The sequence below is a fragment of the Drosophila melanogaster genome, chromosome 2R, assembly GCF_000001215.4.
Source record: "Drosophila melanogaster chromosome 2R".
In the NCBI taxonomy this organism is placed as follows: Eukaryota; Metazoa; Arthropoda; class Insecta; order Diptera; family Drosophilidae; genus Drosophila; species Drosophila melanogaster.
The window spans coordinates 15,371,583-15,396,439 of record NT_033778.4 but is presented as its reverse complement, the minus strand read 5'-3'; the positions used below and the strand labels follow the sequence as shown (position 1 = coordinate 15,396,439).

General features: G+C 42.3%; 2 protein-coding genes, 2 long non-coding RNA genes and 4 pseudogenes across 9 annotated transcripts, besides 1 other annotated feature; 6 read left to right on the top strand and 2 right to left on the bottom strand.

Annotated features, from left to right (window-relative positions):
* Positions 1-8,588: 8,588 nt before the first annotated feature.
* Positions 8,589-15,716, bottom strand: SRPK (SR Protein Kinase). Of its 5 annotated transcripts, none has more exons than NM_166093.3 (5): positions 15,559-15,716; positions 14,882-15,027; positions 14,027-14,590; positions 12,141-13,037; positions 9,997-11,944 (listed from the first exon to the last, which is right to left on the bottom strand). In NM_166093.3, exons 3-5 carry the CDS (start codon positions 14,526-14,528, stop codon positions 11,049-11,051), a joined length of 2,295 nt encoding a protein of 764 aa, NP_725458.1. In that variant the 5' UTR covers positions 14,529-14,590; positions 14,882-15,027; positions 15,559-15,716; the 3' UTR covers positions 9,997-11,048. The 5 variants fall into 4 exon arrangements, with proteins under 5 accessions (NP_001369087.1, NP_611034.2, NP_725459.1 ...); NM_001382195.1 differs by having other exon boundaries at positions 8,589-11,944; NM_137190.4 differs by lacking the exon at positions 15,559-15,716 and having other exon boundaries at positions 8,589-11,944; positions 14,693-14,991.
* On the top strand, positions 15,452-19,821 carry dup (double parked). 2 transcript variants are annotated; one of them, NM_080139.5, is made up of 3 exons: positions 15,452-16,121; positions 16,219-16,883; positions 18,019-19,821. In NM_080139.5, the coding sequence occupies exons 1-3, from the start codon at positions 16,041-16,043 to the stop codon at positions 19,502-19,504; spliced, it is 2,232 nt and encodes a 743-aa protein (NP_524878.1). In that variant the 5' UTR covers positions 15,452-16,040; the 3' UTR covers positions 19,505-19,821. The 2 variants fall into 2 exon arrangements, with proteins under 2 accessions (NP_524878.1, NP_001286451.1); NM_001299522.1 differs by having other exon boundaries at positions 15,826-16,121.
* A 137-nt stretch (positions 19,822-19,958) lies between these two features.
* CR43186 lies at positions 19,959-20,606 on the top strand (annotated as a pseudogene).
* Positions 20,607-20,737: 131 nt separating this feature from the next.
* On the top strand, positions 20,738-21,594 carry CR43105 (annotated as a pseudogene).
* A 124-nt stretch (positions 21,595-21,718) lies between these two features.
* Positions 21,719-22,550, top strand: CR43275 (annotated as a pseudogene).
* Positions 22,551-22,689: 139 nt separating this feature from the next.
* On the top strand, positions 22,690-23,200 carry CR43276 (annotated as a pseudogene).
* A 2-nt stretch (positions 23,201-23,202) lies between these two features.
* Positions 23,203-23,898: a mobile genetic element.
* lncRNA:CR44458 (long non-coding RNA:CR44458) lies at positions 23,845-24,745 on the bottom strand. Its single transcript, NR_124562.1, has one exon. It is a non-coding gene; the product is annotated as a long non-coding RNA:CR44458 (long non-coding RNA).
* Positions 24,095-24,395, top strand: lncRNA:CR44459 (long non-coding RNA:CR44459). Its single transcript, NR_124563.1, has 2 exons — positions 24,095-24,117; positions 24,173-24,395. It is a non-coding gene; the product is annotated as a long non-coding RNA:CR44459 (long non-coding RNA).
* Positions 24,746-24,857: the final 112 nt, after the last annotated feature.

Below are 24,857 nucleotides of genomic sequence, written 5' to 3'. Positions count from 1 at the left end.
AAGCCCCCGAAAAACTCGCATTCTAATTAAAATCATGCAAATTGCTGTCAAAAACAATGGTCGCCGCATAATCCTGACCTCAAATCAAATCTAATCAAATCATTCCGCTGGCTCATTGGATACTTATACATCAGCAATCAACAATGTACTGCTTACAAATACGAAAGTGAATACAAATTCAAATGGAATTTCCCATCAACTTGTGTCGCATTTCAATGCCATCCCGCTGCAATTACCCGAAATCTGTGTGCCAACCATCCACCCAGCCAACCGCATCCCTGCGGTTTTGACAGTTGTGTAACGCGAATTGGGCCGATGTTTACTTCAACTCTGACATTTGATATGCGCTCGTACATCTTTGGGGGCCAATTAAGTAAATAATTCAGCCAGGGTATCCCTGCACGACGGCCAAGTAAATCATAATGTCCTGGCAAGTATCTGTGCTGCATTGCAGCTCCTTGCGAGTCAAGCACTTTGTGCCTAAGTATAAGCCGTTTTGGGATGCACACAAAAAAATAGGTCAAATAAAAGGGTATACATAAAAAGCAGACTTATATTCTAGAATTCTAGGACAACCTGCATTAATGGAAATATAAACTTTTGTAGTTTTCTTTCAGTGTAAGCGAGTGTCAAGCCACAACACAAACTTGTGAATCCAGTGGCGATGTGGCTTTCGCTGTTTGCGCCTCACTTTCTGTTCCAGTGGCTATTTCTGCACGGTCACGTATTACGTATTTTGTTAAACATTTCGATACCATTCACGTTCCATACAAAATTGAATATGCTTATTTATTTACGCGACTCTTTTAATATGCAGGACATACTGGGCAATGGAATTGAATAGGGAATAGCTTGGGGAAGGATAAAACCAGGCGGTTAGATCCATGCCAACCCGCCCCCCTCGAAATAGGAAAACTTTAGCTACACACTTGTCGCTCATGTCTAAACATTTGACAATTAACAAATGGCCCCCACCGACCCACCAGGTATTAAGTGGCATTTGTGATGTAATCGGGCCACAATCTATAACCTGCCATCTGTATTCTCATTGGCAGTCCAAGCGGTGGGTCATTTCCATGTGAAGCCAAAATCAATAGCTACGGGCCAAGCATAAATCAAAAATTAATAAACACAGTTCTGCTAAATACTAGCTTTCCAAATTCAAATGGAAACTGAAATTGCGGGTAAATCAGAGCCAAACCGCATTTTCCAGTTTCCCAAAAAATTACCACATTAAAGGTTTTGGAGTGTCAGTTGAAGTCATATTTCATAGTCACAATTGTGTCAAAAACAACAAGCATTTTTTCAATCTTGAAGTTCGATCAAGGTGTAAAAGGTGTAAAAGGTGTAAAACAACAGAGAAATAAATGCAAGTCAAACCGGAATTTGCCATGTTAGGTAGGTGTGAAATATTAGGGCCACCCCCAAAAACTCGGGTTTTCCGATTTACCTTGTGTGTTCCAATACAATACAGAAAAACTAAGCTAGCAAGGACATATCTAAATAAGATTCTTGTACTCGACAGCAGATACATTTTTAACTAACTTAGTTAATTGTCAGTTCAACGGTCTTAGACAAACTTAATTGATTATCTTATTTCTTATTCTAATTTTCAATCTAGTGAAACTTTAAACATGTGATTTGGCAGCAACATTGTGGTAGGGTTTTAAATATTTATCTTATACCATGAGCAGCAAATACTCCATCCTAAATTTTGGGAAACAATAAATAAATAAAGAAGAATTAAAAATCAATAATAAATGTAACAGTTACATTTATTTACCTTTAATTAAACAACATAACGGCAAACGTGAAATCATTTGAAAATATCCAAATTGGTTGTTCCGCATAACGAGGTTCCACGTTATCAGATCGAACTTCTGTACGTAAGCCAGTTACGTCAGGCTCTAACGTCAGACCGCCAGTGGCTGCAGTTGAAATGTAAATCGAAGTTTCATTCGGCAAGGACACAGGGACAGGACGAGTGGGAGGACACCAGGACATCGGGACATCGGGAATCGGGGCTGAAGGAATGGCAATCAACCGAAGAGCTTGTAGCGCATACACTTTAGAGTGACTTGGCTGGGTTATATTTAATTCATTTGGCGCTCCACTTCAACAACCCGAGAACCTTTTTCCTTAGACCCCGGCTAACCGACTCCTTGTCTCGTCTATATCGTTGTCTATTCTAGGAGGGTACCACACGAACTTGCTCAAGTCCTGCTCTTTGGCCATTATATATTTACATTTTTGATAGCTTCTTCGTCGGCGGTGTGTTTGCGTTCCTTCCACCATTCTTTGCCTCCTTAAAGGGGCCCGAAAACTTGAGTGACATTTCCGCCAGCGTTTTTCGCCATCTCAATTAGTTTTGGCCACAGACAAGCTACAGTGAACGGAAATTGCTTGCCATTTCCACAGTAAATACGAAATACAAGGAACAGGCTGCAACAAGTGGGTAGAGCGGAATATGGATAAAGTAAACGAATTGCAATCGTAGCAGGAATTGTGCATAAGGACTTTTCAATGGAAATTCAGGCCAGAAAAGCAAGAGCCAAGAATTCCATAAATCCACTTAAGCCTGCAAAATATGTAAATCAACACACACAACAAAGGCCACGGAAAGGAGTCACAATGGAAATCGATTGCCACCGGGGCCAAAAGGGAATTCTTAATGGTGCATTGACATACGGCCAACTGCAGCTACGACCCGGCCCACACACAAATAAATGTCAATAAAAAATGTATGCGCACACGGGAAACGGAAAAACTGAAAGAAAAAATAACATGAATGGAGAAGGCAAACAAAAGCCCAAGAATCAAAGGAGAAATTCTCGCAAATTTGTCAAACTTTGACACATTCGTGCTGAGCTGGCAGCGCATTCGGATTTTAAGTCCCACTGAGTCCATGGTCAGAAATAAGTACGTACAATCCATAAGTTTATGTCCGCAATGGAATGTTCACTGACTTTCCAAATGAAAAGATCTCAATCGGCTTGTGGAAAAGTCAAACAACGCATTTGCAATACCATTTCAGAAATATTAAGTTTTTTATATGTACAATCGTTTGTAGTTTTTAAATCGAAAAGGGGTCATGTTTTTCAATTGGAATTTATCCGCTTCTGGGAAAACGGCCCTTTTCATTGGATTTGAGTGCATTCGTATTTGGAGGGGCTTAAAATTGATTTATATCTGCCATAGCCATTAGCAGTCCTTATAAAAGTCAGGGGCATGTGTGTCATAATGGTGGCGGTAAATAATTGCCCACCCACACAGGCATACACCCTATGTACACATACATATACACGCTTACCGTTATACGTATAATTGTCAGGTGCCAGCGCCAAGTTCCGGCAATTTCCGGTTGCGCAAAAAAAAAAGTAGCCGACAAATGCGGCATACTTTCGGCCATAAAACCTGGGAAACTGAGAGCAAATGATGATGGGAATCCAGTGGCCAGCTTATAAATACCATTAAAACAGAAGCATAATTTTACCAAAAACCAAACCAAAACCAAAATGAACAAGCTTCTTCCATTAAAAGCTTAAACAGCTTGACATGAAGGCTGCTTCAAAACTTGTTGCCCTTTAAAGAGATAAAAGATACGATTTTTGACCTTTCAAGAGATTAAAATATTATACATTTCAGTGCCGAATCATTAAATACGCTAATAGAATCGTAACAAACTCAATATTTTATTATTCTATTCGTTATTATGTACCTATTGAAATAAATTGACACACCACATGCACTTTGTTAAGAACGTGTACCTATTTCCTTAATTATTAAAGGTTTAAGGCATAAATGCACAAGGAAAGTAATACATTTAAGAAGTCTGACATCGCCTAGGAAATTCAGAAGTATCTTTGCAATTTGGCCAAGCATTGGAATATTTGTCATACCCACTTTGAGGGCACATAAGCTCGTGAACGTGATTAAATTAATTTTCGGACCCTGAACACAACGAAAGTAAATGAAATCGAAAGGAATTGTTGAAGGTCGCCAGCTCATCAATTAGCTGCCAAAAAGTTGGTTAGACTCCCGACTCAAAGGACGGGAAATTGAGCGTTGTTGGCGTGCCGCACGGGTTCCTCAGATGTTTATAAAGGCATTTCATCTTATCAGTCGAAAATCTTGAGCACAGTAGTGTGGGAAGGGGGGAGGGAAGTGAATAGGGTAATTAGGCTGGCAGCTTGTTGCCTGTGTATAACAGATCTTGGGTAAATATAGCCGTTGTACGTGAAGTGTTAGCCAAATCCGTGGAGCCAAAGCGCCCGTGCCAAAAACCGCTCATTCCGCTGGGACTTTTACGTGACAAATTGAACGGTTGAGACTGGGCAGCTGCCAAAGTGCCGGGATGCCGTGATGCCAGGATATCAGGGTGTGAGGATGCGAGGATGCGAGGATGCTGGGCAGCTGTCATGCAAATTGAAAATGTCAAATGCAAACAGTGGAACTGAAGCGGGCAGACAGTTCAACTGTCAGACCGCACACACGACACCCACTCAGCCACCTCCACCCGCTTAAAGTGGGTTGACTACTTTGAGCCACCCATAGACGCACAGCTCCAAGTCGTCACGAGTGTGCCCGTGTGTGTGCAGTTATAACAGTTTCAAGGTCACTCTCCGGGATTTGGGTGCGGGGGTCGTGACATTGGACAGTAGCCTCTGGCCATAGTGCAAATGTGTGTGTGTGTGGGTGGTGGGTGGTGGTGTGACGTGAAGTTAACTAACACACGGTCATGTGTGCTGGTGGCTGCTCGGCAATTTCAAGTGCAAATATTGTATTTGAAAAAAGAAAAACATTATGCAATTAAAAGGCAATTTTGCCGTTAGCCCACACTGTGCTAGCGATTACCAAACACACAGGAATATAACAAAAACAGCAAATAAAAGTTAATTATGTCAAAACGGAGCCAACTTTCACAACTTTCTCGGAAGGAACAGTTCTTTTATCTAAATTGAGAAACTAGCCATAAAATTGCATATCACTACATCATCAAATTTGTAAATTGGGCACAATATAATTTCGAAAATATTTCTGCAGTTTTATGAAACAAAAACACTTTCAAAAACACAAATATTCCCTTCGAAATTTATATTTAATATCTTATCTTTGTTACCTTGAAACTGAGATCCACTCATGTATAGTATGAGTATATAATTATCATGATTTATCAAAGCACTAATTTGAGCAAAATTATATCTGCAAATTAAAGTCATTTAAGTAGTGATAACAATGATGGCTCGCCCCAATGAAAACTTTAAACTGTTGACAGTCTGTTTGTTTAGGGCCACGAACACGTCTTTGGCTTTTCCGCCTCTTTGTGGGGCAGAGTAAATATTGAGCTTCGAATGGCTAGCGATGGGGCAGTAGAACACAGGACTTTGCAGAATCGAAGTGGCATCTGATTGTGATGGGTTTCCTTGCCAGCACTCCAACCTCAGGGTCATGTGTGTGTATATTTGCCCGGACAGCAGAAATATAAATTTAATCAAGTGGCCATCGTTTATTTCCCTTCTGATTTCGACAAATTCAATTGACATTCGATTTTATTATCTCCGCTCCCCAGATCCAATGCCGCACAATTACTACACGCTTTGTAAATGCATTTCATAAATTTATGATACCAACAGATGACCATTTCCTCAAGGGATTGACGGTCATGTGAAATAAATACGATTCCCGACCGTTAGTCGTTCGTTGTTGTATGGGAAATATTTCACATATCATCGTTTTTCCACACAGTACGGCTATCTCATTTTATATCTCATTTTGCCATTTCAGGCTGGAATTTCTGTGGAATTTTCTGTTGGCTCAGGACCCTTTGAGGTTTCCCAGTGTTTGTGGGAACGCTGTTTACCGCCTTGCACATAGATTTTAATTAAGTCCACTTTCCCAATTTAATATTTACAGAGATGGTGTTAAGCATGAAAACTTTGCTCTATGCTGGGAGTTCCTGTCCAAAAAACTCAGCAGTTTTCCCGCCCACCCAAAACGAAAGCTCAAGTGGGAAGTAGCGCAAAACTGTTCCTTTCTGCTGAAAAAGGGCCCAGTTACTTTACGTTTAAAGAAAGAAAACCGAAGTACCACACAACATTTTAAGGTCGAAATGAAAAGTGTTTTCCCAACTTAAGAGAGTCCGCGTCAAAGAGAAAGTGTGCAATCTCTTTGCCTAAAAAGTTTCGGAGTAAGTCCGAAATCGAAATGAAATTATTATAGTGCCCACAAGTGGTTGCCTACTTAAAACACGAAAGGTAAGGCATATTTTAGTGTTAGTGGTTGTGGGTCCCAAAACAACAAAAGACATTTTTAAAATTATCCAAATTCATTTAAATTTAAATAAATGTTTCTAAACAGATTAAATAGATACAGAACCTTCAAAGAATGTTTAAAAAATGTAATTTTCCATTTTATAATCAGTTTTAGATGAAAGGAGATTTTAAGGAAAACCAAAAGGTTAATACCTCTGAACAGAGCTTGACAAACTAACCCACATGAAACCATCGCCTTAAGGAGAACACTGGAAAAAAGGATTATAATTACTTTATTTACTTTAATAAAAGGTGGTACCAGATTAATTCGGAATGCATAGTTTAAACCCTTCAGATTGATTGTCTAGGACTTTTACATATATTATTATGTAAAAATAATCACTTTCTTTAATTCAAAAAGCTTATATGTACAATGTATATTTCGATTTTATATAAATTGTCAGACTTGTATATGATAATTTTGGCCAGTGTAGGACCTGTGTGCCCACACAGCCACCGTAGACGCCGCAACTACAACAATGGCCAGCTTGACAGACAGAAACGGGAAGCTGAGTTAGGAGTGTAGAGGGGTTAAGCCGGCGTGGGGTGAATCCGCTTTTGTTTATCTACTTTAAACTAACATCAGGCACTTTTGCCATCTAATCCTGACCAACCCGACAGCTACTTAATGTCATCGGTGTGCCACTCGCTGGCATTTTCAACAAGGACATTTGGAAGTGCACAACGATTCTGGAGAGGAATGGGGGGAGAGGTTATCAAGGGTAGGAGGGAATCAGAGGTCGACGACGCTAAACGCTTCCCATTGAGCTCAGATTCACCGAGTGCAAATTGAATAATCGTTTGCGCTTCGCCGCATCTACAAAAAGGACCTCTTAAAAGTTCCATTTTGCCCCTCTTTGTGCTTGTGTGTGACAAATATCGATCATCAATGCCGGCTGATGGACGACTAGGACACACAATTGTTTGCGTTTATTCTAATGCTCCGCAAAACTTCTGACCAAGTTGTCTGAAGAGTTTTCCTTCGGCGAGTTTTCTTTGCCATGGGAAAAACTTTTGCCGTCCTTCTTTTGTCAAGTTTGTCATTTGTTGGACATTTATAAGCAAATCCAGATTCGGGTGCGGGTTTAAATGTTTGGGTGTGGAAAAGGTCCTGCTCCTGGACCATGGACTGTGGGTCTCGTTAGCATACGTACCTTGAAAGCGGGTCGGGTTTCCTTGCTGAGCTGAGCTCTCGAGCAAATGAAATTGAATGCCCATCCCAAGGAGTTCAACTCAACTGTGAGAGCTTTAAAAAGTATTTGCCAGTTGAGAATACATATTTAATTCATTTGAGACTTGCTCGAGCATTGCTGGACTCTACTTGTGGATGTTTGGAATTCTTGGATAAACAAGATGAGGTGATTATCTATCGCTTAACATGCTTCCTGTTTGTCTAAGGGTTTTCCCATACTTTTAATTACCAAGCACAAATTGCCAACTACAACTTTAAAAACTATTTAATGAAATAACCAAATGGTATCATTATATCGCTACTAAAAGTGATGATGTTGTGCATTTATGTAGTATATCTTGTATATCCTAATGCTTAGCCTGCATATAACCCCCATTTTTATTTGCACAGCGGGCCAAGTTGCATCACAACTCCCTTCGCTTTCAACTTTGATCCCCAGCTTAAACGCAAAGCACTTTTCACTTAGCCAAAACTTTGGCCAACAAACAATAAACCAAATACCAGAGACTATGTGCGCTGAGCTCTTCGAATTTGTCTTAGATCAATTCCCCGGAGCTCGAGTATTCTACGGCGAGAGTTGGCAAAGGCAATGCAAACAGCGCGGATTTAACTTTCGCCGGATGCCATTGAGACGGAGCCACTTCCCGGAGCCATGGACGCTCGCCTCTTCTGCTTAAGGTGGAATGGGGCAGATGAAATAGTCACACGAGGCAACCGAGCACTGGCATTGCCTTTGAGCCCCAAAGTCCCAAATATGTGCATAGCATTTACCAAGTGGCCAGCGGACGTTCATTCGGTGGCACGTGTGGATAAAATTCAATTTCGAGCCATTGACAAACAAACGTGATGAATACCTGGACTGGGGATATATGTAACATGGAATTAATGCGAACCAGTCGAAGGTCAGCCTTCTCTTAAACCATTCATTGAGAACTTCAAAGCTTTTGTGTATTTTATGTGGCCATAAATCGCCCGGATAGTCGTTTCTCTGTCCCAATCCTTTGCTCGTCCTGGCGGAAATTAATGGCCAAGAGATAGATACTCTGCTGGTTGTGCACACATAAAAAGAAAGTGTCGATTGCTTTCCAATTTGTGTAATTTGTTGTTTATTTTGTTTATAACTACATCAATAAATTATGTATCGTATCGTATAATTCATAATTATACTCTTTGAAAGCGTGAGAACATACTGGAATTGCAATTCGGCAGCTGGGTTCCTGATTCTGGTTTTACATATGTAATTCATTTAAAAGTGGTCATCCGTGCTGGGCTTCTGTCCCCGGATTTTCCACCTGTGATACCAAGTTTAGTACATAGCTTCGTTCGGAAGTCTGGGCGATTTTCAAAGAGTATATGCGTAAGTATTTTCGAAACATCGGCCAGCCGAAGATTATTGAATTTTCTTTAATGTTATGTTACGATTAACTTGATGACAACGTCGTAGATCGATATTGGGCTGCTACTTAGAACCGTTTCATTCTTCAATTCCCCTAGATCCTGGACACGTTTAGTTTAATTTTAGATTGATATATGCATGCTAGCTGGCTAGGCTGTCTAGTTACAATAATGTCTGCTCGAGTTACCATAATATTCATACCTAATTCTTTAACTTCTTAGTTCGCGCAGCGTAAATTGTGTTTGCAATAGCTTTCTCAGATTGGCTGGTGTACTTGGTTTCGTATCGTTTTGTGGTTTGTAGTTAGCTTGTTGGGTGCGTGTGGTGATTGTGGTGCGTTGTGTGGTGCGGAGAACCGAATTATTAAGGCCACTTATCCATATATATATGTGTACGTACTCGTAATAGTCATTAGTCAGTTATGCACACATCCCCTGCCCTCCGATCCGATCTCGCGTTTCTGCTAATCCGTCGCCTTTGTTTTTACTTTTGCTGCCCTACCGCTCCGAGTCGAATCGTTTCTATTGAGAAAATCGCTCTAAGTCCTAGTCCTAACTAAAGTGGCCTCTAGGTGTTAATGCTTGTGTTAAGAGTGGTCAAGAATAATTTCATAAATTTCGTGTGGCTCTAGTCTTGATAAAGTGCCAAATTTTATGTGTCTGTGTCTTCAATATTTATCTATTTGATAAAGCTTCAATTGCGCTTGCGCTACTATTTAATGTTGAACAATACGATTTTTTTGTGGCGGCTACTTTAATTATATTTATACGCCTATTAGTTCCGATTAGGGGTTAAGGATTACTTTCACTTGTGGTTGTTGTTGGTAGTGCATTCGCTTTCCTATTTCAGGTTACGTTTTTAAGAGTTACTAATGCCATGTCGATCACTATGCCGAGGATAAACTAATTAACTACGTTCTCATTATTGTTATGTTCAGCTCAAGTTTCTGCATCCATGTACATATACATATGCTTATAAAAATCCAGACGCGCTGCCCTACAAGTCCATCGAATCGACGATGGCACGCGTGAGACACATCGATGGCTCGACTTATGTACGTTTATAAATGTAAATGTACAGTAACACATATATGGTTTGTATGCGGCACTCGCTCATGCTTTAACATCGCTCTCTTATGCGTCGCTTTAATTAAAATGAACAATGGGATCGAGAACTGTCGACCCTATGTACAGGATTCGTGGGGACGTGTTCGTGTAGGCGGTAATACAATATTATAATTTCATATGTAGCAACAAAGATGGTCTAACTGTCGATGTAAAACACAGGAAACAAATTAAGCGCTGGCGTGTGTAAAACTAAATCGAATGGTAATTCATTAACATTAAGCTCGAGCTCGAGTTAACTGGATCACGGAGATTAGCGACTGCTGGTTGGCTGGCTGGCTGCTGATGCTTTAGTGGTTGCTGAAATAAAAGTTGTTGTTGCGTATGTTGCCACGGGTTCGCCAGCGGATGCAGCTGAGCAGGGCCACGCGGGCTGCGCGCAGCAGGATCTGGCCGTAGGCACAGCAGGCGCAGATGCGCCTCACCCGCTCGGCCAGGTTGCGACGACGACAGCGACGGGCGGGACGATGCCAGCGGGGCAAGTCCTGCCGGCGACGCCGTCACTTGCGACGCTGGAAGACACGTCGCAGAGCCTTGCGCCAGAAAAAGCGCTGCGATTTGTTCTTTGTGTGTGTCTGTGTGTCCTCTATTTGAGCAAGCGCCACATCCAAGTCCTCAACCAAGTTTAAATCGTCTTCGGGAGCGATGCGACGACGTGTAGGTGTAGCTGGAGCTGTGCGGGCCGTGCTTGTCGAAATGGATGCGTGGGGATGTGGAGTGGGTGGTGCTGAGGCTGTGGTTACAAAGGGTGCAACCAAATAAGGTCGGGCCTTCAGTGCCGCCATTGCTGCAGCCGATGTGGAAGCAATTGATGAGATGGAAGCCAAAGTAGCCACTGATGCTGAAGATTCTATATAGCCCCTGCCAACTTCTCCGTCTGCTGGTACTGCCGGTGATCCACCTTTTAGTGCTGTTGCTCTTGCTCTTGTTCCTTTTCCTGTTCCGGTTCCTGCTAGAGCTCCCCCATCTCCATCTGCTGTTGCTGGCTGGGTGGCACGCAGCCAACAACCAGGTTGCATCGTATCTTATCTAAGCCACGGGTGCTGCAGACACTCCGCAGCGGTGGCTCGCTTGTTCGGATCGAACTCGAGCATGGGCGTAAGGAACGAAGCGAATGACGCCGCATCCTTTTGCGACCACTCGTACTTCTCCAGAAGAACGTCCATTAGGCCCCAGGGCTTAAGGCCCGAGATATTTCGTAGCTCGCAGGAACGGGTAAACGACTTCGCCGCATATGTGCCGTTTAACAAAATCTCCCGCGGTATTGGACCCAGCAGCTCGATGATGTGGGCCAAATGGTCCTCGTCGCGGGTGTACGATTCGCCGGAGTGTGGCTCAAACAGATAGTCACCGGTGGCCAATTCGAATACCATGCATGCAGTGCTCCAAATATCCGCCGAGGTGTTATAGCCCGCACCGATAATAACTTCTAGTGACCGATATTGGCGCGTTTGAATGTCCTCGGTGAAGTGACGATCCACCCAACAAGCGTTGCCCAGATCGGCGATCTTTACGTGGACGTTGCATTCATCTAACGCCGGATCCTTTTTAGCCTTGTGCTTTGCTTGCGGCGGCGGAGGAGGTGTTGGCAGCGTTGAATTCGAATGCGGTCCATTCGTAGCCGAGGATGTATTCTCCACGGAGCCGCTTGAGATTTTTGAATCGCTGTTCGAGTTAGGCTTAGAGTTGTTGTTGTTTAGCTGATGGTTTGATCCCTGCTTCTCCTGCTTGGGTCGCAATGGCATTTTTTTGCCGTTTGATTGTCCTTTCAAGGTGCCACTTGAATTGGTGTTGGATTTATTGTTGGTAGTGCTATTACTGCCATTAGCCTGTTGACTCTTGAGCGCACTGCTGCTCTCGGCACTGCTGGTAGAGTTTTCCAGTTGTGGCGGCTGTTGCCCTTTTGATTGATTAGATTTGTCTATCAAAGAAATGATTAAATTTGCATAAGAAATCTTATTTATAAAAAAAAGGCATTAGTTCAAAAAGGAAAGCGCAAGTAATGAAAAGAGTGCGGCCAGAACTAAAAGTTTCGATAAATAAACGTAGCCAAGAAATACTATGAATTAATAAAAGTGCCTTAGTAAAGCAACTTTCGCTTCTCGTTTTTTACTCACTTTTGTTCTTCTTTTTCTTCTTCTTTTTGGCTTTGTCAGTGCCCTCAGTCAGCGGATCCTGCTCCTGCGCCTCCTCACTTTGCTCCGGGGGCGCCTTGCGCTCCTCCCTCTGCTTACGCGATGGCTGCCCAGCGGCCACGTGCACGTTATCCTCCACAGAGTTTGCATCAAAGTATTCATCAGCATCGGAGATTCCGGCGTCGCCGTTCTGCACCTCATTAGGATTGATGGCTCCTTGGCCATCAGCCTGCTCCAAGTAGTCCCTCTGCTGCTTGAATAGCTCCATGCGCTTCTTGGCCTTCTTCTTAAGCTTCTTCTTCCGGTTCTTGCTCATTTTGCCAGTAATAGGTGGCTCACGATACTCCTTGGGCGCCCTGCTCACCAAGGAGGGGTACATCTTTGAGTTCATGCAATACAACTGGGTGGCTTCAGTTGCTAGTGAGCGCACATGAGGCTCGTCCACGCACAGGAGGACATTCTCGGGCTTTATGTCCGTGTGGATGATCTTGCAGCACGTGTGAAGATAGTCAAGACCCTCCAGCACCTGGCGGGTAATAGTTTTGACGTTGGCCAGCGGAATACCGCGGTAGTTGGACTTCCGGATGAGTTTCAGCAGATTGTCACCAAGCACCTCGAACACCATACAAATATGGGTGCCATTAACGCCGGTAATCTTGAAGTCGTCCAGCATCTGGACGGTTTTGTGACGGCGTGGATTCGATGGATCGGTCTCGCGCACAGTCTTGAGTATCTTTATCTCGTCTCTTGCCGTCTCGGCAAAGTGCGGTGCCGACTTGACAATTTTAATTGCCACATATCCCATTGCTTGCAAATCCCAGCACAGCCAAACAGTTGAAAAGTGGCCCCAGCCCAATTTTCGGATGACATGGTAGCGATCTGATGAACAAAAATTGCATTAATTCGGTGCTCTTCTCGACAAGGGTCAAAGTTTAAAGGTTTGGGAAGAGTAGCGCAGTACCACTTAGGGAAATTAAATTACCAATGATCTTATCGGATGGCTCATAATCCATTTTAATCGCAACACTGTCACCTCGTGACTGACCAAGCGAATAGCCGAACGAAAGAGTTGTTCTCCGCTTAAATTCAATTAAAATACGACAGCGAATTCAGTTGAGTGCGTTTTCACGGGATTACTTCAATATTTCAGCCCAAATGTAAATGTATGATATGATGCGAGAATCAGTAGTTTGGCATTTGGAAGCTCCAAATGTATTCTACTAAAAATGTATGTCAACTTGACGTTTATTTCAAGGGTTGTTTTATATTTTGTAAACACTAGCCTGCTCCTCCAAATGTTTAATTTCAAAACCATGCAAGATTCTATTAATAATCATTTTTTTCAATAAATCCGCTTGGATTGCAAAGACAGAGAGGGTCGCATATCATGTCATAGCTCTATCTGCCGGTTTAGTCGAGCCTGTTTGACCGTTATCAGGTCCTCATTGCCTTATCGCTACCAAGCGATTGCTCAGATTTCTTTCGCCAAAAGCTGCAGAGCCTGGAAATGGATTGGGAAAGTGGCATGGACAGCTGGCGTTGTAAAATGTGTGGAGACGACATGCAAGCAAGGGGTGGAGCCACGGGCTTATGTTGGCGACAACATTTGGAGGAGACAGCCGCCCCCCAAATGGGTTGCTGTTGCTATTGTTGTCGTCGCCACAACACGAGGAGCCCTCTTTCTCGCCAAAAAAACAACCCTTGCCCAAATGGGGATAGAGGTCTGAAAAACCACCCGCTGTGCGTTCGATTTATCTGTGCTGTGCTTGTCTTTGGCAACCTGTTGTTGTTGCTGCTTCTGGGGAGGGGCTGGTGGTTTTTTGGATCGGAAAATGCCAATATATGTGGGTTGCTAACAGGTGACTTACCATGAAACAGGTCACCGATGTTCACGGGGTGGTAGCCACCCTTGCAGTAGTCCTCCATAAGCTCCTGGTCCTCGTTATCGCTGAATGTCTCGGATTCATAGGACTCATTGGAGCTGCTCCGCGGCGGCTGCTGTTGGTGCTCCTTCTGGGTATTGGGCTTCGCCTTCGCCTGCGTTTTTTTGGGTGGCTGATATTGATCGGGAGTACCTGCTGATCCTCCGCTGGATGTGGAGGCCGTAGCAGTTGCAGTCGCCTTGCTAAATGCGGCCGAACTAGGCGCATTCAAATGGCTATTATTAGCATTATCCGGTGCCTGCAAGTTCTCGCTGCTCCGATTCGGTTCCGGAATGGGATTGGAACTTGGTTTGGGATTCTGGTTCTGGCTGGAATTCGACTGCTCCTGTGGGTTAGTGCCATTCTGCTTGCCTCGCTTCCTGTTCTTATGACGCTTCTTCTTCGCCTGAATGGCCAAAACGCGGCGGTTGACGTCAGCCTTGTTCATTTCGCTGCTGCTGGTCGCTTCTATTTTCCTATATTACCCTTTATTTCCGCCAGGTGTAACAGCTGTTGTGTGTGGCAAATGGGAAGAGAAGAGGAGAGAAGACGAGTGGTTACGGGAGGGTTGATAAAAAAGGAAGTAACGCGACAGAGAAGTAGAGAACTGACAACGTGCACAAATCTCAATAAGGCAATGTTCGAGGTTCGGTTCACGCTTCTCGTTTTTTTTTTTCCTGCTTTTGTTGTTTTCTCTGCCCTGTTTTTTGGCATTCACTTCTATGGTCTGTTATTTTGTAGTACAAAAAGCAACACTGAGCTGCTGGAACATCTAGAAATTTCAGATAATAATCTACTTGCCTCGGGCTCCCACTTGTTCCCAATTAACACGGCTGCTGTGTCGATTTCTGCACAAAATTAGCACAAAAAATCTTCGCTAAACGGCAATCCCAAAAACTCGATTCCAGTGTGACCACAGCGATAAAGTCACAAAATACCATCGGGCTCTGGCAAAGAATGGGGAAAAAAAAATGAAATTAGTGATGGAATTATATTTTATACGATACAAAAAACAATAGGTGTATGACATTTGTATACTAGCTTAATTATTTGTAGGTTTGTAGGGAACAGCCTACCTTGATAATACATACATTTTCTTATTACATTTTTTTTTATCAAATCCAAAGCAAAACCCATACTTTTAGAAAAAAAATTTTTTTTAACATTTTTTGGAAACATAAAATATGTATCGTACACATTAAAGACCAGCTTCACTTTATTATTTATATAATAAATAAAACTTCTGCTACAAGCCAGAAAAAGCTAAAATGTAGCCAAATATAGCATGGACCCAAACCAGCGGGAGCACTAACAACTCGTAACGTAAGCGCAGCACGTAACATTTCCGCTATCTCACTCGCACGTTCAGCTACATAGTGCGGACTCACTTGCACCTAGTAGTATTCGATCCGCTTGGAAATTTTGCTCGCCGTTTGCTTTCTCAAAGGCTCAAAAAAATGCAGCTACCACCGACTTACCTGGCTTCGCAAGTGAACGCGAACTAAGCCAATAGCATCTCGATTCGCCGGCGTTGCGCAGCGTTCGCAAATGCAGCTGAAACGAGCAAAAAACACGCGCACAACGAAAAATCCGCAAGTGGAAAAAACTGCTACGGAAAAATCAACTCTGCCAGCAAACAGTGTTGCAAATCGATGGAGTTAAACAGCTGAGTGGTTAGTGTTGACTGACAGCCGAGTACGGCAACTTACAACACTGTAGGCGTTTTGGCGCGATTTTAGGTTTTGGAGGGAAACTGCATCTAGTGAAAAATCGTGGCCAGTTGTAATTCGAGCAGTGCGCTGGCACGACGTGGTGATAAAAAAGGAAAACTAATAGAATTATACTGACTAGTGATAATTAACCGGACGTGCCCATCTGTTAATTCAGCCAAGTGGTATCTTTACAACCGTTTAGCCAACAACCAAATTGCTATCAGAAATATATATTATACACACTTACTATGGCCCAGCCATCGGTAGCTGCATTTTTCACAAACCGCAAACGCGCCGCCTTGGATGATGCTATCAGTATCAAGAACAGGGTAAGACTTCCGTCCCAGCAACGTGACTCCAGATACAAAAGTATCTGCAAGGACGTTCTGCCAATACAGGCATTTTAAAAATGGATTTGTTTTGCAGCGTTTGGTGGAACCCGCTGAAACCGTCTCTCCTGCCTCCGCCCCTTCCCAGTTGCCAGCCGGCGACCAGGATGCGGATCTAGACACCCTGAAGGCGGCGGCCACGGGCATGCGTACCCGATCCGGACGCACTGCCCGACTAATTGTCACCGCCGCTCAAGAGAGCAAAAAGAAGACACCGGCTGCCGCCAAGATGGAGCCACACATCAAGCAGCCCAAGCTGGTGCAATTCATTAAAAAGGGCACTCTGTCGCCCAGGAAACAGGCTCAGTCCAGTAAGCTGGACGAGGAGGAGCTGCAGCAGTCGTCGGCCATAAGCGAGCACACGCCCAAGGTTAACTTCACCATCACAAGCCAGCAGAATGCGGACAATGTGCAGCGTGGCCTGCGCACACCCACCAAGCAGATCCTCAAGGATGCCTCGCCGATCAAGGCGGATCTCCGCCGTCAGCTCACTTTCGACGAGGTAAAAACGAAGGTATCGCGGAGTGCCAAGCTGCAGGAACTCAAGGCAGTGCTGGCCCTTAAGGCGGCGCTCGAGCAGAAGCGCAAGGAGCAGGAGGAGCGCAACAGGAAACTCCGCGACGCTGGCCCCTCCCCATCGAAGTCCAAGATGAGCGTGCAGCTCAAGGAATTCGACACAATCGAACTGGAGGTGCTTATAAGGTGAGCTTTATGCTTATATAAGAAGTTTTATGGGTACTGAACCAAATTCGGCTTCAAATACTTAAAAGAGATTGAAGCTATATTGAACATCATGTTGTGTCCTATAGTTTCAAGTCCTCTCGAATCAACAATTTCTTTTTAAATTTCTTTGAGGTTGTTTGATACTCGCTTTATCATTCGAAGAGGCATCCTTAGGGTATTAAACCTTGATTGAATGATATAATTTGACATGCCTTTCGCATCCTCTTCAAATCGAGTAATCATGGGTGTCGAAGAAAATCAGCCATGTAAGAAGCTCAAGATATGTGCCTGCCGCAACAATTTTGATTGAGCTGGCTGGTGGCCTAGAATCGGCATAAACAAACCACGGACTGTGGAGTGTGGTCTATGAAAAAACCGGGTAACATCATTTAGCGAAAGGCCAGCAGTTGCTGCCGTGCAGTTCTGCTGCAATCGAGGTCGTTCTCCGGGTCTCCAGCTTATTCAAGCTCTCGACTGCTGAAGTTGCATATTTTCCGCCCAAGAGTCGTCAAGTCACCGATGGCTTGGCTTTGGTTCGGCAATATGGCTATTTTTGTACGAGCAATTGCTGCTGATTCGTGACGTCTGTACAACATGCATAAATACCCAACTGGCTGACTGACCCTCCCCATGCGGCGACGCTGTGTGTGTGTATCGCTATGCGCAGCATGTTTACCCTTCGCAGACGTTACAATCTAGCCTGACCTTCCCTTTGAAAATGCTTATTTTCCGCCCGCATTCGGTGGTTGCTTTCCCTTCGGCACTCGGAAAACAAGGATCTTAACTGCTGTACTGCATGGGAATGTGCATGTGTATATCTGTGTATATGTATTTTGGGTCTGACGCTCAGGTAGCAACCTTTTTTTGTAACGGTCGTCTTGAAGAAAAGTCCCAAGCAGCAAGCAGGATAAATTTTCAAATAGGACATGCCTGTTTGTATTTCGTATTAATTTCATGAAATAAATAAGTGCATTAGCAACCCTAATGTTTAGAAGATTTTTTTTCTTCTATTTTTATATAATGAAATTATTGTTTCGCGCAAACTTAAGCACCGAATTTTAAAATGTTGATATAGATAACTTATAATTTTCGTTTTTTTTTTTTTCACAATCAGCCCTTTGAAGACCTTCAAGACTCCCACAAAAATACCGCCACCCACCCCGGACAAACATGAGCTTATGTCGCCGCGTCACACTGACGTCTCCAAGCGCCTTCTCTTCAGTCCGGCCAAAAATGGATCTCCTGTCAAATTGGTGGAGGTGCCGGCTTATAAGCGCTACGCCAGTCTGGTGGAAAGCAGCCGCGCCGGCCAACTTCCATTGCCTTATAAGTACCGACACCTGTTGGACGTGTTCAAGGGTCTCGATTCCGTGGTGGCCATGTTTCACAACCGCAAGGAGACCATCACATTCAAGAAGCTTAAGCCGGCAGTGCAGCGCATGCTCCGGAAGAACTTCACTGAGACCCATTTGGCCCAGATCAAGCACATCTATCCAGACGCATTTATCTTCAGTCAGGTGAAGACGCGCAATTTCGGTTCTGTCTCCAAAGCGGACTATTTCCAGCTGATCATCGCTCCCAATGTGGAGCCACTGCCCGAGCAACAGCAATCGGAGAAGCCACAACATTTCACCAAGATCAACGAAGACGATGTGCTCGCGTCGGCCCAGTCGACGTCCATGAATCCACACGTTATGACGGCGCGCATGCAGCGCTTTCAGAGCCTTCTGCTCGATCGGGCAATGCGGGCGCACGACCAGTTCCTTCGCTCCCAGGATCCGCCGATCATCATCGAAAAGGCGCTGACTCGCTGGCATCCGCAGTTTGATTTGGAGAGTTGTCCGGAAGTGGAGCTGTCCCCTTTGCCGCAGCCGCCCAATGTCGAGAAATACTCGTCAGCTAAGGATATTCTGTCTACCGCTCGAAATCTCTTCAATTGCGCCACGCCCATGGAGAGAGCAATGGATCGCTATGAGGCCAAGTTGGAGTCGGAAAAACAGCAAGCAGCTGAAAGCAATAAAAAGACGGAGGAACAGCAGGCAGGAGAAGTTACCAGGACAAGTACAGCGATTCAAACCAGTCAGGAGGTGCCTGGAATATCTGGATCATCGAAAAACCCAACTGTCCCTGAAACAACAAACCAAACAGAAACTGCCAAGCCCACCGTGAAGGATTGCACAGTGCCAGATGCCAGCTCCAATCTACTGAAGGGACTGCCAAAATCACTGATCGAGAAAATTCGAGCCAAACAGGCAGCAAAGGCTTTGGAGGCGATGACTCGACGTCCTTCGCAGGACCAGGAGGCCACGAAGTACTCACGTTTGCCCGAATTGGCCAGACACCTGCGCAATGTCTTCGTTACCGAGCGTAAAGGAGTGCTCACCCTGGAAGTAATCATCAAGAAGATCCAGAACAGCTTCCGGGCGAACCTCACACCGCAGGAAATTGAGGCGCATCTGAAACTACTTGCCAAGGAGCTACCCAGCTGGGCTTCCTTTCATGAAGTGCGCAAGACCATGTACCTCAAGGTTGCCAAGGACATGGACATGAACAAGATCATCGAGAAGCTGGAGAGCGTGGCTAACGCCAAGAGCAATTAGACCGGAAACACGGAAACGCAACCAGGACGCGGGACTCCGTCGAGCAATGACCCTGTGGCTATATCCAGATATATGTTTAAGTACTTGTCAAACTCGCTGGCCATTACTTGATTAAACAACCGGATTAGGCTAACCATCTTGACATTTCCACATTCAACAAGCACCTTGACAACCAGGATTGGATTCATCACATTTACCCAAGCAATCATTATCATTATATGTGTAATTTTTGGACCAAACGTTTATACATTCATATTTATTAGTTTTAAGACCATTTTCATGTTGTACCACGTTGAATAAATAAATATTTTTCCTGGAAATAATAAACGTACTCATTCAATTGTGTAGACAGGAAATATAAAATTTATAGCCTGGCTCACAAGCATTAAATTCATCTCTTATCTTCCAAGTCTATCTATGTATATATAAGCTATTTAAATCAAAATCATTTTCAGTTCCAAAATGCAGCTCATCGTGAAATTACTGGTGAGTAAGCTAATCAGTGAAAAGGTATCTTTCGCTAACATTCCATCTCCCTCAGATTGTCCTTTTGGCATTATTTGAATTGCTGTCTGGCAATTCAAATAATCGACAAGAGACCTGGGGCCACCCTCCATGGGGGTAAATTAAATGGCGTGAAAATTAGATACAAAAGATTCAACTGTAGTTGTTCTTGATGTCTTATTAAAAAGTGAAATACTTTTGACTTGTGCATTGGCTTTTATTTATAAAAATTAATGGTGATGCGTCTAAAAAACTCGAACTTAATAGTTTTTTTGCGCAATATAATACTTATATACAAAGGCGACAGCGCCCTCTAGCGCTTTTTATTTTACAATAATGCGGGACTATAGCTAATCCCATTGTCCCAGCTGCCAAGTACCATATTCAAAAGATCTGGAAATTCGGGACCCGGCTGAGAGTGGAAACTTTTGGATGCCGTGGAGAGGCCCTGATACGGAATGTGTCATCCAAGTCTACTGACGTGGCGTATTTATTCCCTTAAGCCCACATCCGATTCTTAGAGTTCAAATGTGTAATTTTTAGACTAAATTAGATGTTGAACTACGTTAAATAAATAAATATTTGCCCTGGAAATAATACACATACTTCATCATTTAATTGTGTTGATAAGGGTATAAAATTGAGTGCCTCGGGCTTACAAGCATTAAATTCATCTCTTATCTTCCAAGTCTATCTATGTATATATAAGCCTCCCAAATCAAAATCATTTTCAGTTCCAAAATGCAGCTCATCGTGAAATTACTGGTGAGTAAGCTAGTCAATGTAAAAGAACCTTTCGCTAACATTCCATCTCCCTTAGATTGTCCTTTTGGCATTATTTGCTGTTCTTTATGGAGAAGTAAAACATCCACAAAGATCCTGGAGCCACCTTCCATGGCGGTAAATTAAGTGGCGTGAAAATTAGATACAAAAGATTCAACTGTAGTTGTTCTTGATGTCTTATTAAAAAGTGAAATACTTTTGACTTGTGCAAAAAACTCGAACTTGATAGTTTTTTTGCGCAATATAATACTTATATACAAAGGCGACAGCGCCCTCTAGCGCTTTTCATTTTACAATAATGCGGGACTATAGCTAATCCCATTGTCCCAGCTGCCAAGTACCATATTCAAAAGATCTGGAAATTCGGGAACCGGCTGAGAGTGGAAACTTTTGGATGCCGTGGAGAGGCCCTGATACGGAATGTGTCATCCAAGTCTACTGATGTGGCGTATTTATTCCCTTAAGCCCACATCCAAATTCTTGGAGTTCAGGATCAAGAGGAGATACGGCCTGACTCGTTGGCATCCGCAGTTTGATTTGGAGAGCTGTCCCCTTTGCCCCAGTCGCCCAATGTCGAGAAATTCTCCTCAGACAAGGCTATTCTATCTAACGCTTGTAGGCCAGGTTGAAGGCGAACAAACAAGTAAGTTCTAACTATTTTTACAATTCCACGTACGGCAAGCACATAGACAACCAGGATTGGATGCATCGCTTTCACCCATGGAATCATGAAATGCGTAATTTTTAGACTAAATTAAATGTTGAACCACGTTAAATAAATAAATATTTGCCCTGGAAATAATACACATACTCCCTCATTTAATTGTGTAGATAAGAGTATAAAATTGATTGCCTCGGGCTCACGAGCATTAAGTCTATCTATCTCTAATATAAGCTACCAAAATCAAAATCATTTTCAGTTCCAAAATGCAGCTCATCGTGAAATTATTGGTGAGTAATTAAGTCAGTGAAAAAGTATTTTTCGCTAACATTTCATCTCCCTTAGATTGTCCTTTTGGCATTATTTGCTGTAGTTTCTAGCCGATACTACTCATATGAAGAAGACTGCGATGGAGGATACTACTACGGTCGCAGAAGGAAGAGATATGCCTGGCACTGCCATGAATGGGGTTCTGATTCGAGCTATTGAGCTAATAGCTAACTAAAAACAGTAGTTGTTCTAAATTCTAAATTGGTAATTTTCTTCTATTTGTCTTAAAAACACGAACCATTTTATAGATTTGATTTAATAAAATGTTTGCGCAATAAATTACTTACTGTCAATTACCATATTCAGAAGATCTGGAAATTCGGCTGAGCGTGGAAACTTTTGGAAGCCGTGGAGAGGCCCTGATACGGATATGGTCATCCAAGTCTACTGATGTGGGTGGGTAATGGGCGTAGAGTTCTCTTTACCTTTATTCCCTTAGGCCCACATCCAAATTCTTGGAGTTCAAGATCAAGAGGAGTCACGGCCTGACTCGTTGGCATCCGCAGTTTGATTTGAAGAGCTGTCCACTTTGCCCCCCAGCCGCCCAATGTCGAGAAATACTCCTCAGGCAAGGCTATTCTATCTAACGCTTGGTGGGGGCAGACAAGTGTGTTCTAACCATACGGCAAGCACATTGCATCGTATTCACCCATGCAATCATTAAAAGTGTAATTTTTATACCAAACTTTATACATTTATATTTATTAGTTTTAAGACCATTTGATGTTGAACCACGTTAAATAAATAAATATTTGCCCTGGAAATAATATGCACAGTCACTCATTAAAATTGTGTAGACAGGAATATAAAATTGATTGCCTCTGGTTTAAGACCATTAATTTTCATAAATCTATAATCGAGGTCTAATATAAAAGAGCAAGATTTCAAAATAACTTTCAGTTTCAAAATGCAGCTCGTCGTGAAATTACTGGTGAGTAAGGTAGTAAGTGAAAAAAAAATCTTTCGCTAACATTCCATCTCCCTCAGATTGTCCTTTCGGCATTATTTGCAACAGCTTCTGGCATAAATATACATCGACAAGATTGCGATGACCAATTTCCGTTTGGCTTATATCCCTGTTATCTATGGGATTCCTATGAAAATCATTGAGCCAATAAAGTCCAACTGTTGTTGTTCTTGATGTCTAATTAAAAAGTAAAATACTTTTGACTTGTGAATTGTTTTTTATTTATAAAAATCAAATGGTAGCAATCATTGACAACACATACGGTTTAGTTTTAATATCATGAAATGTTCACGAAACATATTATTTAAATACTACTTACAATTTAATTACCAAGCGACTTCACTGGCTAACCCGCCGACCGGGCGAAGACTGTAGAGGCGTCTTCCAGGAGACCTTTGCTTTTAGCTAATCTAAATTATTATTGAAAATTCTAATAAATCATTGTTGTTATGTTGCGTAACGCCATACGATTTTTTGGCACATGATTTTTTCGCCGTGGCTCTAGAGGTGGCTCCAGGCTCTCTCGAATTTATGTTAGAGAGCGAGAGAGCGGAGATCGCTACAGCGAACAGCTCTTTTCTACGCATACAGTGATAGCAGGCAACTGGATGTGTGCACACGTATGCTCATGCATTGTAAATTTGACAAAATATGCCCTTCACCATAGAAGTTCTTTGACTTTAAATCTATATTATTTTTGATCAATTGGCACCATGCGAAAAATTCTTGTTTTGCATTGCCTTAACGTTATTATTATTTGAAATTAGATTAGAAATAACCAAATCTATGTACATAGTAACACAAAATAAATTTCCAAAATGACTTTATATAAGAATATTTGTCATTAGAGTATTCATCTTGCGGCGTGTGAAAAATTTATTAAGACAATAGAATAATTCTAGTGTCTTTGATATGACTTTTGCAATAAACAGTTATCATATTTTTATTTATTTTATAAATTTATTTTTATGAAATATTTATTTCTCAACGTAATGTCTTCTTTTTGGAAAATTTATGAAATTACAGTAGTTATAATAATTTCTATTGTACTTCCTTTAATTAGTTAGTATATTTATTAAGTCATTTGACTTAATGTAAATGTAAAAAGAGAGCAATTTTGGCCGTCACTAAAAAAGTGGCTATACAGTGGTTTATACACTCCTATTTACTACTTTGAAGAATAAAGAAATATTTTTGCTGGAAATACTTAACATACTCATTTAATTGCGTGCTTTGGGATCAGGAATTTCCTGAGCACCATTAAATCTATCTCTTGTCAAGAAGTAGCCATAATCTAGGTCTTTTATAAAAGAGCAAGTATTCAAAATAATTTTTAGTTCCGAAATGCAGATCATCGTGAAATTGCTGGTGAGTAAGCTAGTAAGTGAAAAAGTATCATAAGCTAAAATTAAATCTTCCGCAGATTGTCGTCCTTTGGGCATTATTTGGTGTTGTTTCTTTCACATCAAATAGTCTACATAAAATGTATGGCAATAGCGCCTGGTCCTGCCCACCATGGTGTAGCAATTAAATGGCGAGAAAAAGAGATACAAAAGGTTCAACTGTAGTTGTTCTCGATGTCTTATTAAAAAGTGAAATACTTTTGACTTGTGCATTAACTTTTATTTATAATTTGATTTAATAAAATGTTTGCGCAATATATTACTCACATAAATTGGCGACAGCGCCCTTTAGCGCTTTTGCATTCTACAATGGTGCGGAACTATAGCTAATCCCATTGTCCACCATTAAATCCATCTCTTATCTTACTTAGTGTATCTCAAATCGTAGCTCAAATATAAAAGAGTTCAACATAATTTTCAGTTCTAAAATTCACCTTATTGTGAAATTCCTGGTGAATTATCTAGTCAGTGAAAATTATCTTACGCTTACATTCCATCCCACTTAGAATTTGCTTTTGGCATTATTAGCTGCTTGTGCGTTTTAATGTTATCCACGGGAATACGATAATTCAAAATGAGATAATATTGTTTAACTGTAGTTGTTCTCAATGCCTAATAAAAAGTATAATACTTTTAACTTGCTTTATTTATTGTAGGCAAGCATTGAAATGTATGCAAAACATAATATTTATATTGACGAAAGCG